Here is a 21,262-nt window from a genome sequence, read left to right as displayed (position 1 = left end):
GTTCAAAGAAATTATATCTGCCCTACCACTGTGAATATATAATCCTGACAAAGTCTGTGTAATTTACTATGTATATCAAAGATGAAAAATGAAGCTTTGTACTTCCGGCAATGGTTCAATCTATCATTTTGTTCCACACAAACAGCCATGCAAATTGTGCCCAAATGAAGAGTAGGGCTGCACATTCTGAACTTTCCCCATCTTAAAACAGACTAACAATGCTAGTTTTGTGCTCAACATTTGAACATGAAGGGCTGCATTTTCCAGTGGCGATATGGGGGTTTTAGCCACATAATCCCCCTTAAAATCAGAGTCATGCTGCTAAAATTTCACACAATGCTTTGAAAAGTTACCCTCTGCTCTGTATGACCTCTGCTTCAGGAAAGGCAGATCTGAGTATAAATTACACACACACACAAAGTCATGCAATATGGCTCCCCTGTGCAATTTGCATTGGATTATATTGTCTGGATCGAATTTGGACCTCGTTACACTGGTGAAAAAAGTGGTGTAATGCCTCTGGTTTTTGTGGAGTTACTGGCCCTTCATGTTTGGCTCTCACACCACCACCGTAACTTCACGGACATCAATGGAATGCCAGTGTAAGATTAGAATCAGCCCCAGATATAGTATTCAGTCACCATCTTGACGTGGAATTGGATATTGTGTTGCTGTGCACAAAGGCCAGGGGCAGATTATGCTGTACCACTCGAACGCTTTGCCACTTGAGCTGAGTGAATAATAGAACATTTTGGTGTGGTGACTGAGCAGAAAAATCCCCAAAATTACATTTCAGGTCAACTGAACTTGGATATTTTTCTTGCTGAAACTTAAAAAAATAATTTCATTTTGGGTCAAACAAAACATTTAGTTTGAACCAAGATGCAATTATCATTTGTTTCATTTAATTTTCAGGTGTTTTTTAACCTTTTTTGTCTTTGTTTTTAAATAAATTTAGCCACATTTCAAAGTCAAACATCATTTTAAAACAAAAAGTTGAAATATTTCATTTTTCAAAAGTCTAAATAAAACATTTTTGACTTTTTTTTTAAAAAAAAAATCAATTTTTGGCCAAAGCTGTTTGCCAGATTTGACCCTAATTCTCTAATTGTATCAGTCAACCTAAAACTGCATTTTTCAGCAAATAAATTTTGTCCAAAAATTCACCCAGATCTAGTTGCCATGTAAATGTATATATTATAGCTATAGTAGGTGATAATATATCCACAAAATATAATAATAATACTATAAATCAGTAATATAAAACTACACATTAGCTCAGTGGTCCCCAACCTTTTTCATCTGGTAGGCGCCAGATGACGAGCCACGGAGGACCATGGTGGCAGACAAGCATCCACCAAAATGCTGCTGACAAGCGGCAATGTCAATAGGTGTCACTGCCAAAATGCTGCCAACAAGCAGCCTCATCCAGAGGCGTCACTGCTGAAAATTGGCAGCATTTCGGCAGTGACACCTCTGGATGACGCTGCTTGTTGGAGGCATTTCGATGGCTGCTCGTCCACCAACCAGTACACGGGTGCACTTAGATGCACCAGCGGGCACCATGGTGCCTGCGGACACTGCATTGGGGATTCCTGAATTAGCTGGTGCTCCAAGGAAGAGCAAACAAAACCTCCTCCTCAGCCATCACTATAGAGATACCAATATAGAACAATCCTCATCATCAGGACATGCTGGTGGGGACATTTCATTCCATTTAAGCAGGTTTTTCAGTAATGGAAGACCCTGTTTCATTGTTAATGATATTGTTTTGGAATATTCGTTCCTTGCAAAGGTCCATGCAGTTGGGAGGAGGAACTGTCTGCACTGGGACAAGGCCTGAGCAGCTAAAGCCGAGCTATTAATATGTGCAAACAGCTTTAGATTCAGGCACAGAAGAACTAAGCACCACTAGATCACCTGAAGGGGGTCTCTATTAAAGAGTTGTAATTGCCATTAAATATTTTGAGTCCTGCAGCCTTTAGGCAAATCTCCCCCCTGGAGATTATGGGCAACATTATCTCTATTATAATGTTGTTCTCTCAGTCTCCACACTTTACATTTTAATTCCTGGGTTGCAAAGGAGAACTCCTGCCATATATTATAAATGACCCTGAATAGTAAGAGATAAATATCAACAGCACCACGTTTTGCATTTTAACAGCAACAGCTTTCCAGGTAAAATTCTTTGGTCTCCCACATTCTGAAAACTCGTACGTGTGTGTGGTGCTTGCCATATTATTGGGTGGCCGCACACTAGACCAGACCAGCTACACTTTCCTGTTGTCACTCCTATCTCTGTGTGCATGTAAATGCAGCACTTGTGAAAGGCATCAGCCCAATATCTCTAAAGACTTGAATTCGTCAATGAAACATTTTTTTCATCAGAAAATGCTGATTCACTGAAACAGAGACAGACCAACTGACTGCCCCCACTCCAACAGTTTGTGATCTGGGTGCTCAGTCTTTGGCACAGCAAGGACTTGAACCTGGGGCTCCCACCTCCTAGGTGAGTGCCCTAAATGGGCTACTGACTATTCTGTGGTAGGTGTGTCTCTAGTGTTTTCACTCCAATGCAAAACAAATTTCAAAAAATCACATCCCCAAATGTTGGGAGATTCATCCCTTTAGGGCACAAACATTTTACAAGATTCTTTATTTCTGATGTAAAGAAGTTTCACAAATAAAAGTGACGAGACCCCAAATTTGTATGAATTGTAAGGAACTTTGAGACTAAAATGAGTGATGTCCCTTGAACTGAGGCCCACTTGAGAGAGATGACCCCAATCTAACGGCATGACCTCTAGTCAGTGTGATTTCCATGCCAGTTCACTCTTTGGGGTCTCTTATTTAATTGGCTTTTATACTGTGGGCATTTACCCACAGAGAAACGTGCTAAACCTTCCAAATTCATTTGCCATAGACCACTATACAGCCATAAGATGGTTATTTTGTCTCTTACGGAAACCTCCCTGCATGGCTTGCTGCTGTTACATATATCCAGGAGCATATATTTAGATATGAATATTCTTGCTAATTAAAAGAAATAGAATACTTAAGCCCAACAGGGCTTGCTCTACTCTTGATGAGCGTGTAACTCCCAACAAAGTATTGCATGTAGACTTTTAATTTAGTGGTTTTTGCCCACCCACAAAGAAGTTTCCATAGAATAAAACCCCATGTAGACCATTTCTGTTTTTAAAAGTGTGCAGAATAGTTTGAGATTGTATTCTGTAGTTTCCAGGTCTGCCTCCATCTCCTAGTTAAAAGAGGTGGCCAGGGTGCTGATTTGATTATGGTGGGGGGAGGGTGTGTGTGTGTGCACATAAAGTTGGCAAGAAATGGCCAGGGGCAAATTTTCAGAGTAATGTTGCACATGTCTATGTGCACACCTGGCACATAGACATGTGGCATGTGCGCGGGGTTGGAAGCACCCAAATCAGATGGGGTCAGAGAGCTTTGTGTGCACCCAGTCCTGGCTTGAGCATGTGCACTGGTCTGTGGGCATGTTCAGCTGTAAATAGTTGGGCAGCAAAGAATTGGAAAGCTCTTCTGATGACAGAAATCGTGCCCTCTGGCTCTCCCATTGAGCAGCCAGGTTGGACAGACAGGGTGTGGGGGACTGACTCTCAGTGCTGTTGGAAGGGAGGAAGCACTGAGCTGAGAGGCTGCTGGTGAAGGATGCTCGGTCAGTCTGGGCAGGCTTCTGTAGCTGCACTGGAAGCAGGGAGCAGGAGAAAAGTCTTTGTGATGCCCAATGGTGGGATAGCTAGAAGAGTCAGCACTTTCTCCCAGAGGAAGCTAAAGCATGCTCCCCTCACCTGATTCTCTCCTGCCACCTGCACGTGTCTCTGGATGTGGAGGCAGGAGCTGGAAAACAAAAAATACAATCCCCAAATATTTTTCCACATTAAAAACAAAATACCCAAGTCGGTGGGGTCCTGCGCTTTGGAAACATTCTCCCCATTAAAAAAACGTACCTGGGCTGGAGAGACCTCATCTGAACACCATCATTAAGGCCCAAAACTACTCACTTTATAGCCCTCAACAAGAGCTTTAGACAATTAAAGTGAGCAGGATCTGGCCTGTAATGTTAGTGGGTCATACTTGTATCTCAACAGGAGATTATACCTTACAGTATGGAAAAAATATCACTTTAAGACCAGGATCCTACAATGATGTGTACACAGGCAGGCCCCTTCCCCTGTTGAAGCTCCACTAAATGTAATAGGGCTTCATGAGGGTGCAGGGTCTGCCTTCCTGCAGCCCTTTCAGGACTGGAGACCAGGAGAGCATCGTAAAGAAAAGAATGGCCTTACCACTTCTGGGAGCAACTTCATCGTAAGGTCATGGATGGCTTTGACCTCTATACATACAGCTGAAAGAAGAAATATCACACCCAAGATGACACAGGCTCTGAAAAGAAAGAAAAGTTGAGAGCTTATTTGGAGCTTTCAGACCTTCTGATTAACAACACAGTTGACAACATTAATGATCGTTTATATGGAGGAGCTAAAGAATGAGTGTTTGAGTTAAAGGCTGGAGCCAGAAGACAATCCCAATTCCTTTTCACTTCTTAAATGCTGGACAATAGTTGGAAAAGATTTGGCAAGAATAGATGTGTCTCTGTGCACAGGCCTCTCCAGTCTAAATCCCCTTTCTTTATTAGAGGATGATGGGAAGAGATTTTGGAGGATCTAGATGGTAATGTCACAGGAACCTGACACCTGAGCTGCAGTTGTGTCTTCCTCAACTTGAAAGAAGAGAAGATTTTGAATACCAACTGGTAACCAGAAGAGCTACATTTCAGGTTTTAATATCATCTTACAGGATGTCCATGGATCTAGTGATGCCTAGAGGCAGGACCGGCGCTAGGGTTTTGAGTGCCCTAGGCAGACAGCAATTTTGCCGCCCCGCACGCTCGTCCTGCGGCTCCAGTGGAGCTGCTGCAGTGGTGCCTGTGGAGGGTCCGGTGTGCCTGCGGGCGGTCTACTGGAGCCGCGTGAGCAGCTGACCATCTGCAGGCATGACTGCGGCAGCTCCATCCGAGCCGCGGACCAGTGGACCGCCCGCAGGCACCACTGCGGCAGCTCCACGGGAGCTGCCTGCCGCCCCCTCTGGCGGCGCCCTGACCCAGGGGACACCCTGGGCTGCCGGCTGCCGTGGGCTGCTGGCTGCCACGGCGACGCCCTGACCCAGGGGACACCCTGGGCTGCCGGCTGCCGTGGCGGCGCCCTGACCCAGGGTCAGAGCGCCTCCGCAGCAGCCGGCAGCCCAGGGTTTCCCTGGGTCAGGGGACCCCTTGGGCTGCCGTCTGCCGTGGCGGCGCCCTGACCCAGGGGACACCCTGGGCTGCCGGCTGCCGTCAGCAGCCCAGATTCCCTCTCTGTCCTAGCAGCAGGGCTGCTCAACCATTTAAAAAAAATTTTGGGGCAGTTTTTGGCACCCCCAAATCTCGGCGCCCTAGGCAACCACCTAGTCCGCCTAAATGGTTGCACCGGCCCTGCCTAGAGGCACCAAACAGGGATTAGAGCCCTATTGTGCTAGGTGATGCACAGAACTAAAGTCCCTACTCCAAAAAGATAAAATGTTGTATGCCAAAACAAAACAGGTGAAGAAGACAAACAAAGGGGGTTGGGGAATGAAGAGAGAAGGAGGCAACAGTGAAACAAGCACATTTTGAACAGGAAGTAGTCATAGTTCAGACTTACAATGCACACAATGGCCACTCCCAATTTCAAAGCAAGAGCAGAGATAAAACTCTTCTTTCTGATCCAAAAGCACAGGGCCCTACCTCTGTGAACTGGAAGAGACTCGCCTTCTGCGGTCAGTAGTATAGGGCATGTGACACACAGCTGATTCCTTCCAGTAGAGAAAAGTGGTGCACCCAAATACTAGTCCATCCATTACAATATCAATACATTTATAGCAATACTCAGTTTGATTCTCTTGGTAAATCTATTTTATTAGAAGTATTCTGTAGTCAGTACATAAGAAGTATATAAAATACAGCAAAAGCAAATTTAAAACAGTACAATATTTAAAACACTTAATATTTGTAGAAATCAGATTCCTACAAATATATTTTTCTTTAAACTTTCCTAAAAGAAAGCAGCAATTTTCTTTGTCTGGTATTCAGTGTCTTGGCACCTATCTGTTAGAACAATCTGAGGATACTATAATTGGAACAGCACTGTGCTACTATTTTTAACAATTTAGACATCAGCCCATCTGGCAGTTTGGCAGAACATGTTACATTCACAACAAGCTCGGTTTAGGGACTGCAATGTGATTGCATTGCTCTGCTAAGGTTAAGAAATGCAGATTCAGCAATGGTGCAGATGCAGCGGTCCAGCACTTCATTCACTAATGGAAGCAGAGGGCCAGATCCTGAAGTGCACTGAGGCCATTTTCCACACACACACCCCCGACAATCTCTGGCCACTGAAACTTTGAGTAAAGGGCGCAGTGAGGATCACCTCTATGCCAGGATGCTCCTGCAGTGGTCCAGGGCCAACAAAGAGGCTCATATGTCATGCATCCTTCTTGCTGATGGGGTAACATGGACTTGGTTACTGGAAAGGAGGACACAACTTTGCTACACTAGTCCTGGAGTAGGTGTTCAGCTTTTTGAGGTGTTTGCAGCCTGGGGTAAGTTGAGCAGGCCCTCTTAGCATAATCTGCCACAGTACATGGTGGAAGGTGTGTATCTGGGTGCTTTACCCTACCTTTCCACACCACTCCCAGATGTCTACTTTGTGCATTTTGAGAGTACCTGAGATCTGCCAGTAACCTCTGGGTGGAGGAATAAGCAAGTAGGATGGATTCTATGCAGATCTGGAGTTACTAGATCATCATCAGCCTGCATGGTTTTACACTGACAATTCTGCTTTCTAGAGGAGATGCAATAATGAAGGCAAATTAGATCATTTTTGAAGGGGAGGGAAAACTTGCAAAGGAGAAAACAGAGGGACAGTGAGACATCTTATCACACGTTTTCTAAAAGCTCCTGGTTCAATAGTTGATTAACTCTCCTAGACTGATAAATTCACATCGGAATGCATCAGTGAAAGGGAATATAATCAGAGCCTTCTACACTCAGTATGAGGTGGAAAGGTTTTTTATATTCAATATCACCTTCATGTGGTGTTTTAGATATTTTATTTAATAATTTAGCATTGATATAGGGTGTTTCACATTAAATAAATCCAGGAGGTAGTGTGATCGTTCCCATTTATGGAAAGGGAGGCTGAGACCTGGGGCCAAATTCTACTCACATAGGTGTAAAGAAAGAGTGATGCCATTTATTGAGAGCAGATTTGGCCCACAGAGATTGAGCAACTTACGTAACGCCACCCACTGAGTCACTGGCAGAGTCAGGATGGCACATCTTCATTTCATGCAGGACCCTGTTGCTGACTTTTTATTTAAAACAAAAGTTAGGGGGCAACTTTTATTGTCATTCCTGACTGGCTAACCCCCAGCCAATATAAATGCATGTGCTGGAATCAATTTGCCCCTGCTAATCTAGACTGTAAATTACACTTCCCTGTATCAATAGGCACTGCTCTACCCCAAGCGGATTCTCCCTCAGGGAAGGGAAGATATTGTTTCTACCATGCCTTCCCTTAGTAGTTCTGGGGAAGGCTCTTTCAACTGATACCAAGGGCTCCACAGGACAAAGACTGTCTAGCGGGTTCACTGAATCAGCGCACACCTCGGCCACATTAACTGCATCTTTTTCTTGGCCAGTGTTGCCCAGTTTGGGGTTGTTCTGACCCCTGCAAGTGCTCTCTTCCCAACCCAGCAAACATAACTCCCAGTGCCTTGTACCATTGGTTATACCAGCAGAAGCAAACACAGTGTAATCTATCCTTGAGCTGTTTGTCTTGCTCCCAGGAAAACCTGTGACCACTGCTAAGTGGTGCATGACTTGGGGATCTTAACCAAACTGTTTTGAACACATATAAAAGTTCAGTGGAAATTGTGGCTAAAGATTTGAGGTGGTTCTGACTGTGTCATAAAAGATCCCCCTGCTTCTACTTAAATTGAGACAATAGAAGAAGAAAAAGAATACAAGGGAGAAATAGTGGGACAAAATGGGTAAGAGATGTTAATAACATAATTAAAATGTTAATAACAGGGAGAAACATAGTTATATTTGTCGACTTGAGTCAGCACTCAGTCATCTTATTTTGCAAAGATAGTATACCGGCTGTGAGAATCTGCAGCCATGCAAAATTCATGAGTATCTTTATGTGTATAGTGCAATTCTTAATAGCTAAAGTACACCTCTCTCTTCTTCCTGAGTACATAAATTTATCTGCAACAAAGCTAAAATAAAGCACTGTATATTATCTTCTTTCAACTACCAGTTTTCCAGGAAACAAAATCTTGTCTAGACTAGAAATCATACAAAATTCCACTTAAAGAAAAAAATGTGCAAAATGAAGCCTTGAAAAATTAACACCATTTTTAACTGTAATACAAAATAGTACTGTAATTTTACTCATTTACTTGCTTTATATTTATTTTCAAACCATCCTAACTATCAGAACTATAGCACAAGTATGTTAACTCCATCTGCTAACAATTACTTGACTACTTTGCAACTAAATAAAATGTTTCCAGATACTAATGCAGTCTGTTAGTACTAAGGTGCTAGGCAAATGCAATTTCATTGGTTCTCTATTATAAGTCTGGATGAGCCAGCTCACATTACTAATTAATTGCAAGCCAGATGAGAAGTTGTCCACAGAGTTACATACCAAAGGGTACATGGCATTCTCTTTCTGACGGTGTGCAGACAGGGGCGGCTCCAGGCCCCAGCACGCCAAGTGCGTGCTTGGGGCAGCATGCTGCAGGGGGCGCTCTGCCGGTTGCCGGGAGTGGGGCAGACAGGGCTCCAGTGGACCTCCCGCAGGCATGCATGCGGGAGGTCCACCAAAGCGGCAGGACCAGCGGACCCTCCGCAGGCATGCCTGCGGGAGGTCCACCGGAGCTGTGGGACCGGCGACCGGCACAGCGCCCCCCACGGCATGCCGCTGTGCTTGGGGCAGCGAAATATCTAGAGAAGCCCCTGTGTGCAGAGTACATATAGGGGTAGTCCCACTAGCATGGTTATAAATAGCAGTGTAGATGGTGATTCACTGCTTAGGTGAGTAAAGACACTCCTGAACCCTCTGGGTGTATGTACCCTACAGGGTTCTCTACTCGCATAAGTAATGCCTCCCCCAAGTACACTGATATTTTTAGCAGTGTAGGGGCACACTGCCTCCCCACTGCTGGTGTCTTTCCCCACCATAGGGAAAGACTCCAGCAGCTGGGAAGGACTCCATCACCAGGGAGACAGCAGGGAAAGACAGGCAGTGAACCTTTTCCCACTGCAGGGAGCTGCTGGAGCCGTTCCCTGCCACAGCGAAAGACTCTGGCAGAAGGGAAAGGCTACAATGGGAATTGGACTGGGCCCACAGCAAATAGTAGCGCTCTCTCTTTCTCTCTCTGGGACTGTTCACAGAAATGAGTATATAGCATAGTGCTATTGCCCAATGAATCCCATCCATAGCTACTGTACATATTCCCCAGATCAGAACTTCTGCCCACTCTTAAAGTTGTCTTAAGAATGATTGGTTATTTCAGAGAATCACCTCATTTAGTATGTTGGGTTTGAAAAAAAAAAACCTTTCCACTATTTGAAAGGCAGGAAACTCAGAATTAAAGTTCAAATTAAAAAAAATGTTGGAAAGCCACAGCATTCAAGATCACCACCACACTGTGTGGCTGATGTAGCTTTATCTATATTACATCCGATTTTTGAATCTTTGAATTGCATACATGTCGTCTCCCCTTCTTCATGTGTGTTGAGCTAAATGCTTAACCATGCTCCATAATATATAGGAACCACTTGTCTTGCAATTGAGCGGTGTAGTCACCTCTGAGGAAGGAGCACAGCATACAGGGCACACCACTTGATGGACGTGCAGTGAACAAGCATACTATATCCAACTGAATTGCCAGGAGAGTTGAAGAATTGGGTGTAATCAATTAGCCATGCTGAAATTCTGCCCTGTTACTGGGATTAATGTTGCTATCCTTCTGGCTGACATTAATGCCACTACTCTTCTCAAGAGTGTCATGGCATTTTTAAGGACCTTAGTTTTCTATCTCTTCTGTAATAACTACCAGCAGCATAGTGCCCTGCTACCACATTCAGGCATTAGTTCTGAACAATAGACACTCAGAGGAAAGAGTTCAATTTACTGAATTGCTAACATTGCTTCTTGCAGCACCCATTTTTCCTTAGAAATCTTCCAACCAAATATTAACCAGACATGAATCTGCTTAGTTCAAGGTCTGACAAAAGGATTTTTAGAACACTGACATTTTTTAAAAGTAGCAAAAACCATTGCTCTAACATTCTTCCACCTGTCTACTACTCAAACCAACAGCTCTGCAGTGGGAAATGACTTGAGCATAACAATGACAGTGGCATATTATGATATTTATAATATATCGGCTGTGAAAAGTGATTGAAAAGCATCTTCTTTACTGTAAAAAGTCCTTTACCATATATTGATGAGCAAGATTCATGGAAGTCCAAGGAAACCATTAGGGTCATTTGAATCAATAAGATGCATTTTGCAAATTCTTTAAGTATTTAGATTAAAAGTCAATGAAGTATGGTTTTATTTTTTTTCTTTTAAACAAATATATAAAGGAAATGTCCACAAGGAAAATTAAGTTTAAAAATACATTTAAGGCCAAAAAAAGCAGGGTGACTATTGTAAACCGTAGCCATTAAAATATGGGCATAATCCATGTGTATGTGCATGTTACACTGTGTGAAATATGTACCTGGCCCCACAAATAGGCACTTATGTTTACAATTTCCAGTTTAGGAACTGATCCTACACATTTTTTTCTTGAGCAGAATTTCTATTGATGTCAACAGAGGACCAGTCCTTTCATAGATGTTGCACAAGTATAGCTGCATTTTAAGAGGTCAAGTCTGATAATTGGACCCTAGAAGTCCTACTTAGCCGGATGAAAGTCTGGAAATTCAAAGGTAAGTCTGGGAATTCTGTTTTTAATGTGCTGCATTATCCTTAAGTATTGCAGTTGTCTACAAACAAGAAGTGTTGCTCATTACCATACGCAGGAGTTAGAATACCAGGATATAATGGAATATATCAAGGATAGAATGTCATCCTTAACTCCTAATTTTGGAAGGTTTTATTTGGTGTCCTTAATTTGTTTCAAAGTCATACTATTTGATTTAGGCTGGCAAAGTTATAATGCTCTATAATAACTGAATCAAGTCATATGTTTGTTCAGAAAGGCTGGAATGCTAAATATTTCTCTTTCCCCTTATTTTTAAGTCTCTCGAAAGGAAATTAAAATCTAAATGCACCATATTAAATGGTGGAAAAAACAAACAAAAGTGCATTAAGTGAAGTATGGGAGTAAATCGTATTTCTTATTTGGTATGTTAAAATTTAAACTCTTAGCTTCCTTTTACCCAAAAATAAAGGTGCTATCACATTGACACAATCTAAGTAGAGAGAATATGCTGTGTTTATTCTCCAGCCCCTTGTGTGAAAGTTAATATATGAGCATCTCACTGAGCAGTCAACAAATCATTATGAGCCCAGGATAATTTATCACTGCAGCTGTGTCAGGTAACGGCAAAGATCTAATGAAAAACTCATGAAGCTGAGTTATCCTCATGTGGTCTCTATGGCCTATAGAATGTATTATTCTGAAAGGCTTGGATATGTTCTAAATTGGGGACACAGAGTGCAGGGAAACAAAGAAACCGTTTAAAAGAAAATGCACTTTCATAGTTTGCCAAGCTGGTTTGCTAAAATGACAGAAAGACAAGTTTGTTGGAGTCTTTTAGGAAACAAAACAGTTTACAAAATAATATAGTTCAGAAAGGACAAGCCAAGAACTACTCTCTGAAACATCAATTTATGGTCAGCTTTTCTGCCAAGTACAGCTCAAGAGAGGTTGGAGTTAGGGTTGTCAAGTGATTAAAAAAATTAATCACGATTAATTGCACTGTTAAACAATAATAAAATACCATTTATTTAAATATTTTGGATGTTTTCAACATTTTCAAATATATTGAATTCAGTTACAACACAGAATACAAAGTGTACAGTGCTCACTACATTTATTTTTTATTATAAATATTTGCACTGTAAAAACAAAAGAAATAATATTTTCAATTCACCTAATGTAAGTACTGTAGTGTAATCTCTTTATCATGAAAGTTGAACTTACAAATGTCGAATTATGTACAAAACAATAACTGCATTCAAAAATAAAACAATGTAAAACTTTAGAGCCTACAACCCCACTCAGTCCTACTTCAGCCAATCGCTCAGACAAACAAGTTTGATTACATTTGCAGGAGATAATGCTGCCTGCTTCTTGTTTAGAATGTCACCTGAAAGTGAGAACAGGCGTTCGCATGGCACTGTTGTAACTGGTGTCGCAAGATCTTTACATGCCAGATTCGCTAAAGATTCATATGTCCCTTCATGCTTCAACCACCATTCCAGAGGACATGGGTCCATGCTGGTGATGGGTTCTGTTCAATAATGATCCAAAGCACAGTGGACCAATGCATGTTCATTTTCATCATCTGAGTCAGATGCCACCAGCAGAAGTTTGATTTTCTTTTTTGATGGTTCTGCAGTTTCCACATCTGAGTGTTGCTCTTTTCAGACTTCGGAAAGTATGCTCCAGACCTCTTCCCTCTCAGATTTTGGACGGCACCTCAGAGTCTTAATCCTTGGGTTGAGTGCTGTAGTTATTTTTAGAAATCTCACAATGGTACCTTCTTTGCATTTTGTCAGATCTGCAGTGACAGTGTTCGTAAATCAAACATGCTGGATCATCATCCAAGACTGCTATAACATGAAATACATGGCAGAATGCGGGTAAAACAGAGCCGGGGACATACAATTCTCCCCCAAGGAGTTCTGTCACAAATTTAATTAATGAACTAATTTTTAAACGAATATCCTCAACGTGAAAGCATGTCCTCCGGAATGTGGCTGAAGCATGAAGGGGCATACGAATGTTTAGCATATCTGGTATGTAAATGCCTTGCAACGCTAGCTACAAAAGCGGCATGCAAACGCCTGTTCTCACTTTCAGGTGACACTGTAAATAAGAAGCAGGCAGCATTATCTCCCATAAATGTAAACAAACTGGTTTGTTTTAGCAATTGGCTGAACGGGAAGTAGGACTGAGTGGTCTTATAGGCTCTAAAGTTTTACATTGTTTTGTTTTGGAGTGCAGTTATGCAATAAAAATATCTACATTTGTAAATTACATTTTCACGATAGAGATTGCACTACAGCACTTGTATGAGGTGAATTGAAAAATACTATTTCTTTTATCATTTACAGTGCAAATATTTGTAATAAAAATCATATGAAGTGAGCACTGTACACTTTGTATTCTGTGTTGTAATAGAAATCAATATATTTGGAAATGTAGAAAAACATTCAAAAAATTAATCAAAGATTAATCGACAGCCCTAGTTGAAGTTTTTTTTTCCTATTGCAATGGCATCTGACATGAAACTAAACCTATTAGTTATCTCTAGATCTCAAACAACATAACGTTGCAGATAAATGGTGAAAACACCAGGACTTCCTTGGTTTGTCCATTGACATATGCCTCTGTGATAAATCTTTAGCTGTGGCAGATATTTCTTCAAGAAATGTTGGTTGCAGTAGTTCCATCTGAAAATACAGATGCTGCTAACATAGGATATTATTGCACCAAGTGGCTCATTTTGTCAGGATATAAATATTATATTGCCATTTGGGTTGATGCATTATGTTGCATCCTCCCGACATCAAGAATGTAAATATTTAGATTTCTGCAAGCTGCTAAAGGGTTTATGTTACTTGTGAGTTTCCAAGAACCCCTATTCCCTTCCAAGTAACACATTGAATCCTACGAGCTAAATTGTGTCTTTAAGGCACAGCCTTGTGTTGAGGGTACTGCAGAATTACACAGCCTCCCCGGGGAGCTCCCTTGAGTGCAGGGATTGCAATTATGCACAATCCTCATGTGTAACCTTACTCACGCGTACCTGCATAAAAGCTCAGCCACAATCTGGCACTAAATTAAATGACATCGTACCAGCACCTCATTTTCCATGACACATTTCCTCTACCTAACTCTACCAGGAGAACTTCTTAGTCTTGCTAATAAATCTCTCATAACACACAAAGAGAATAGAGAAAGCAAATCCCTAAATGGTACATCGTGTCCTTTGCCTGCATCAATCATCTGACATTCCATACAAATTGACAATTTATCAATAGGCAGCTTTGAATGCCACTGAGATTCACAGGCAATACCCACAGAGCTTGTCAATTCTAGAACAGATCTGAGAAATTTAACAATTATGGCATTCTCTTCTCCCTAATCCAATTGGTTAATTTCCTAAGAAAACAAAAATCCAAATATTCAAGGTGTTTGCTTCTTATCTCAAGTGGCAAAGCAGTGGTGATTCAGAGATGTATCTTGCATTTAACTATATTGTTCAGATCTTCCTAGATAATGGGAATAATCATGAATTATTTCAGTCTAGGGTGACCACATGAGATGAAGAAAATATCGGGACACACAGGGGAGCAGGGGGTCTGCTGGAGGAACAAAAAAACAAAAACAAAACCAGTGCTGCCAGTGGAATGAAATATCAGGACAAATTGCATTCCAACCAAAGATCAGTTGGGACACAGGACAACCACCCAAATATCGGGATGGTCCCGATTTTATCAGGATGTCTGGTCACTCTATTTCAGTCATGGAATAAAAGATCTAACTAGCCCAGATCTCTGGGGTCATTAATCTTCAAGCTAATACAGCAATTTTCCCTTCTATAGTACCTTGTTATATTGTTTATCACTTACTCAAATGAGTAGTCTCACTAGAGCCAATGGGATTACTCACTTACATAAATAGTGTTCAGTGAGACCTGCAATTATTTGCCACACAATATTTTGTAAAAAATACTTGTACATACCCCCACAAGGAAACAGGCAAATCCTGCTATAAATTACACCAGGGTAAATTTGGAGTAACTACTCCAATGTAACTGAGAGCAGAATTTATCTGATATAGTCTGACTGCTGTGAAACACCCATTGCAAGACTTTTCCCTGCCTAATTATCATCCCACTGGCTTTTTGGAAAATGGAATGCACTGACACAGTGCCTAACAGGGTATATAATGAAGCCCTTGGTAATTACTATTCACAACACAATTTGCTTTGATAGCAGCAGAGGTGGTGCAACACAATTAAGGTTTCAGAAAAAACGTAGCGATGCATATGAATGCAATCTGTATAAATGGTTTAGCTTAAACTCGCCAGTTCATGGATACTGTTTGGGGTTTTTTTTTTCCTCATGTACTTAGTAAGATGTGTTTCATATATTGGAATCAATTTTATCAGCATTATTTAGGTTCATTAGAATAGTCACTGAACTGTGATGACACCATGCGGAATAAAACAAGACTGTCAATATCAGTCAAATTACTCTCTAGCTTAGTTAACATACAAAGTGCCTAAAATGTGAATTTAAAATCTGTCAGGAGTACACAATTGTTTTCTACGTTTATGGTATATGTAAGAGTTACTGCTATAAACAGAAATGTAGTTCATACAAAACACAATAGCTAAAATGCTCATAGGGATTTGTTCTGTTCTCTACCCATTTCAGATATTTGTATTGTATCCCTAGCATTAAGGTAATTCACAACCTTAAAGATGTATCCTAGCCAGTTTTGTAGAGCTTCTTTATGCTTATTACCAGGCTAAGTCTCATTGAAATTACTTTTGTTAGTAAATAATGCTCAATATTTTCTTTATTTCACACACAAAACCATAAAAGCTACACATTCATCATATATAAGAAAGCAGTTGTGAAGAAATAGCCACACTGGATGAATAACCTTGACGATATCTGATCAATGTGATCATTACATATTGACTGGTACTGTAGACGGTAAGTCTGCTTCTGCTCAGTACTGGGCACTCATGGAGTTCTGGTGTGATTCACCCCTAATTCTCCTGTCCTACAAAAGCCAAAACTTGCTTACCTTACTCAAGTGAGCAGTTCTATTAACTTTAATAGCACTACTCGAGAGGATATGACAAGCAGAATTTGACTCCAAGTAATTACGAACCACTAATGTTTCAGATAGTATTCTTCTTATATTGCAAGCCCCTCAGGATAGAGACTTTATCTGACATGTTTGCATGGTGTCTGGCACAATGGAGTCCAGTTCCCAGTTTAGGGCTTCCCCAATGGCCGTTGTAATACAAACAACAGATAATAGTCTTAATTCCACAAGTGCTCATGTGGGCTTTTTTTCAGCAAAGTTGACCAGATCATTTTTATGTTGAAGGAGTTCAAAAAGGTAAGATGTCGGATTTTAGCTCTCTTATAACCCATTAAAAGAGGCCATAGGTAGTAAGAGGAGGAAAAAATGAGAGTTAAATGATGGAACTAATTAATTTGGAAAACAACTAGTATGTATGTATGCTGACTCCTATTTCCATAAACATTGCAAGGACTTCCATTTTATTTTTTCAGACTGACTAAGTGAACATGTGCATAAGTTGCACTAACACAGCAGACTGTGAAAAGTCATTACCAAAATGGATTTTCATTGGGTCACTCATTATGAAGACCTTTCTTTTGCGTGTCTCCATTTCTGTAGTCATTTCTCTTTCCAATTCTGTATCTTTCTTCGTTTTTCTCATTTGTCTTCTATAGCTACCCTTTCTGCAGGAGAAGCAATCTGAACCTCGGGTATTCTGGCAGTGGGAAGTGTGTCAGGTTAAAAAAGCTCTGGTGACAGTGGGCCAAATTCTCTGCTGGCACGACTCCAAAGATATCATTGGAATAAAGCCAGCAAGGTATTTGGTCCAATGCAGGCTTAGTTGCAGCTGATATAGAGACAACAACACTGAGGCAACTGATCTGAAGTGTTAGTATATATCCTGGCTGGCTTTCAGTTACTCACATGGAGCTGGAATAATATCTAGCCCCAGCTCAAACACCTTCCCATCTACATGTGTTTTTCCTGTTCTCTCTTATCATTCCTACTAGATAATACATTGCAGCTCTTCACAGACCCTTTTTTAGCCCTTATGTTCATAAAGTTTCAATTGTGCAAGAAGCTAAATTATCATTTGCAAGGTGTTAAGCAGCTTCAGCTTCCAATGAAGGCAATGGAAATTGAGAATGCTCAAAATCTCAAGAATTGGCCCTAAATTTGCATCAGCTGTTCCATTGCTGGGCACTGTGTCTATCTGAACTATTGCCATTGCCTAGGTGCTGCTAACAGGATGAATCACTGTACCCAGCAAAAGACCAGTGAATTCAAGGTGCATATGTGTGGCATCAAATGTGAAGGTGCTTATCGATGGGTATTGTATATTGACAGGTGTAACACACACACAATGAAACTAAAAATGAATTATGTGAGAGGCAGCCAGCCAGTTTAAAAGACAATGAACCAGTCCTGTGGTTATTATTTAATATTAATATTACAATAGTGCCTAGAAGCTTCAGAAAAGATAGTCAAGTATGTAGTCCCTGCCTTAAAGAACTTATATCAGGCTTTTGTAAATTGGTTATAGAAGCCACATGTGATTTTGCCAATTATTTTTTAAAATAGACATGAAAACATAATGCAGCTGTTAATTAATATTCACTCTTGACTACTGGTTCTGTAATACTGCACATTGTCTCTATGCAGAGATGATCTATTGCTAGCTATGCTCTCTTAGTATGGCTCTTGCAACTGTGAAGGCTGTGGAATCAGTCTTTTAAGCCCAGCTACTCTGCTAAAGACTAAATTACTGTGTAATGTTACACATTATGGCAGTGTGTGTGCACAAGAAGATGAAATGTTTGCCTGAGTTTCCCTGCTTTTTTCTAACTGTGTCACTAAACCTTTATGTCTTTAACATGTTTTTGTCTGTTTAATTATACAAATACACTGCTTGTTTATGTCTGTGATTTATATTATATTACTGGATTTAGTTACCAGTGATGGTTTGAAAACCAACCTACACAGAATCACAGCTGTTCAGAATTTTTGCACCTGCACAGGGAAGTGTGATTAAGGAATAATGTCATTTTAATGTGCATAGGAAATATGTGGGCTTACTGTTCACTGTATACATTCCAGAGTCTAGCTCCAACTGTCAGCGTCTGGATTGGCAGTGCTTCCAATCATCACCCCTACTCATTGAAAAATCAGTCATGAATCAACATGGACCCACGCAAGTAATTTTAGAATTAATATTGAAAACAGAGTTGAAGAATGTTTTTTTTAAAAAAAAAAATACACACCTTCCTTGATATAAAACGGAGCATCTAACTCAAATTATAAAATGGAGTCAGTATAATCTATGGTGCTGAAAAAATGCTGTTACAGCATCCTTCAGAACATGGAGGAGGAAACGGTATTAATATCTGGGGAATCCAAGTTAGAGACTGTCCATGTTAGAATTGATATAGGCTTTATGTACTTGATTTTTTTATCGGTTCTGTGTTTCTAAATTCCTCATGAAAACGGAGATGAAATAGGGCCATCAGGGACCATAAATTATTAGACTTTTCAGCTATTTACTATCTACTGATAAAAGCAGAGAAATATTTCTATAATGTACTAAATTTTGAAGAAATCTGTACCATATTTGCTCATGCCAGATTTATGTTCTTTATTGTTCTATCTATGGCTAGACTGCCTTGCAATCAGCTGCGAGGCATATCAACATCTGCTCATTGTGCCTAACCCTACTGCAGCTGAAAGTAGTAACAAGGGGTTACTTTCAGACCCTGGAAATTGAATAAGAGCCTCATCAGAATTTTTGTAAGATTCTTTTTCACTGAAGGTTATCAAAGTCATATATATATATATGAGAGAGCAAAAAATAACAATAAAATAAACACAGCAGACCCTGATCCAAACCTTGGTGAACTCAAAGGAAAGACTGCAGTAGGCTTTTGATCAGGCCCCAGTAAATTCCTAGCCAAGTCTACAAGAATTCTAATGCTTCACTATTTTAAAACTAGTGTCTTAGGATACACAAAATATTTAATGTGTGTGTTGTATTTTGTAGCTGTATGTACAGGGGTGTGTGTGTGTATATCTATAGATATACAGATATATATAGATATGTAATTGGCTTTACAGGTTTTTATTGACATAAGTAGGAGGTAACAGATTAAGGCATGAGTGATAAAACAGGTGATCCAAAGAAGTGCCAATAAAAACTGTGTATACCATTGTGCACCATCATGTATTTTTATGCCACTTATTTTACAGAAAAGACAGAAATTGTGAATATGTTTTAAAAAATTTATATTGTTTAAGCTAGGTTGAGTCCAACTGTCCAGGTTTAAGAGAGAGGAAAAAGTTATATCTAAATTGTTAAATCACTAATGATTTATAATATATCTTCTGTGAATCAAAGCTTAGTGATTGTAAAGCTCAATATGTTGCACCCCACTAGTGTTAATAATAGGTGCTCAATATAGCTATAAAGCTCCCCAGTTGAATAAGATGGGTCTCTAGTCCAACTATGCTGGGAAATATCCTGTTTTTAAGATAACTATGACATTTGTCAAGAAACGAAAAAGAGGGAATAATGAAGAGTGTGTAGGAAGGAACTTCTGATTTTGTAGGCTATGGTTCTTCAATCCTTGCATATAAATTGGTCTGCATTACCAAGGCATACCACCATGAGAAGTCCATTAACATCAACTGGTCTCAGGTTTCAGAGTGGTAGGCGTGTCAGTCTGTATCAGCAAAAATGACGAGGAGTCCTTGTGGCACCTTAGAGACTAACAAATTGATTCGGGCATAAGCTTTCGTGGGCTAGAACCCACTTCATCAGATGCATGGAGTTGAAAATACAGGAGCACGTATAAATACATGAAAAGATGAGAGTTGTCTTACCAAGGGTGAGGTCAGTCTAATGAGACAATTAAATTGACAGTAGGATACCAAGGGAGGAAAAATAATTTCTGAAGTGGTAATGAGAGTGGCCCATTTCAGACAGTTGACAAGAAGATGTGAGTAACAGTAGGGGGAAATTAGTATTGGGCTTAGGTTTTGTAATGACTCAACCACTTCCAGTCTTTTTTCAGGCCTAATCTGATGGTGTCCAGTTTGCAAATTAATTCCTGTTCTGCAGTTTCATGTTGGAGTCTGTTTTTGAAGTTTTTTTGTTGAAGAATTGCCACTTTTAGGTCTGTTATTGAGTAACCAGGGAGACTGAAGTGTTCTTCTACTGGTCTTTTAATGTTATGATTCCTGATGTCAGATTTGTGTCCATTTATTCTTTTGCATAGAGACTGTCTGATTTGGCCAATGTACATGGCAGAGGGGCATTGCTGGCACATGATAGCATATATCACATTGGTAGATGTGCAAGTGAACGAGCCCCTGATGGTCTGGCTGATGTGGTTAGGTCCTATGATGGTGTCTCTTGAATAGATATGTGGACAGAGTTTGCACTAGGATTTGTTGCAGGGTTTGGTTCCTGGGCTGGTGTTTTTGTTGTGTACTGTGTAGTTGCTGGTGAGTATTTGTTTCAGGTTGGGGGGCTGTCTGTAAGCGAGGACTGGCCTGTCTCCCAAGGTCTGTCAGAGTGAGGGATCATCCTTCAGGATAGTTTGTAGATCCCTGATGATGCGTTGGAGAGGTTTTAGTTGGGGGCTGTAGGTGACAGCTAATGGCGTTCTGGTACTTTCTTTGTTGGGCCTGTCTTGTAGTAGGTGACTTTTGGGTACTTCTGGCTCTGTCAGTCTGTTTCTTCACTTCTCAGGTGGATAATGTAGTTTTAAGTATGCTTGATAGAGATCTCAGTGCTACTGTTTGCAGTTGTGGGTCATTAGATCATAAGTCAAAGCCCCATTCATGGCAATTAAGAATTAGGCAAGAACTGAGGAGTCTAGTTGTTTTCCTTTCTTAGCTATTCTGTTTTGTAGAAAATCTTCATAAATTTGATACTTTTCCAGGTGATCATTCAGCCAGTGTATTAGCTCATTATAAGGTGTTACTCTTCTATTCTCAGAGATGTGCCCTTAATCGTGGGTGGGTGTGGATTTTGCCATCTGTGCATCACTTGTTTTTCACATGCACAGCATAGCTAAAGTAACCCATATTTTCTGTGGATGTGACAGATATTGTAAATGTTATGATTGAA

General features: G+C 40.5%; 1 protein-coding gene across 1 annotated transcript in view; it reads right to left on the bottom strand.

The window, feature by feature from the left end:
- The window catches only part of TMEM163 (transmembrane protein 163), a 178,208-nt gene that overhangs the window by 40,500 nt on the left and 116,446 nt on the right, over window positions 1-21,262 (bottom strand). The window contains exon 5 of the mRNA XM_032782564.2: window positions 4,320-4,416. Within this exon, the coding sequence (XP_032638455.1) occupies window positions 4,320-4,416 (97 nt within the window). The remainder of the gene's footprint in view (window positions 1-4,319; window positions 4,417-21,262) is intronic.

Source organism: Chelonoidis abingdonii, chromosome 10 (genome assembly GCF_003597395.2).
Source record: "Chelonoidis abingdonii isolate Lonesome George chromosome 10, CheloAbing_2.0, whole genome shotgun sequence".
Lineage (NCBI taxonomy): Eukaryota > Metazoa > Chordata > Testudines > Testudinidae > Chelonoidis > Chelonoidis abingdonii.
This window is presented reverse-complemented; position numbering and strand designations above follow the sequence as displayed.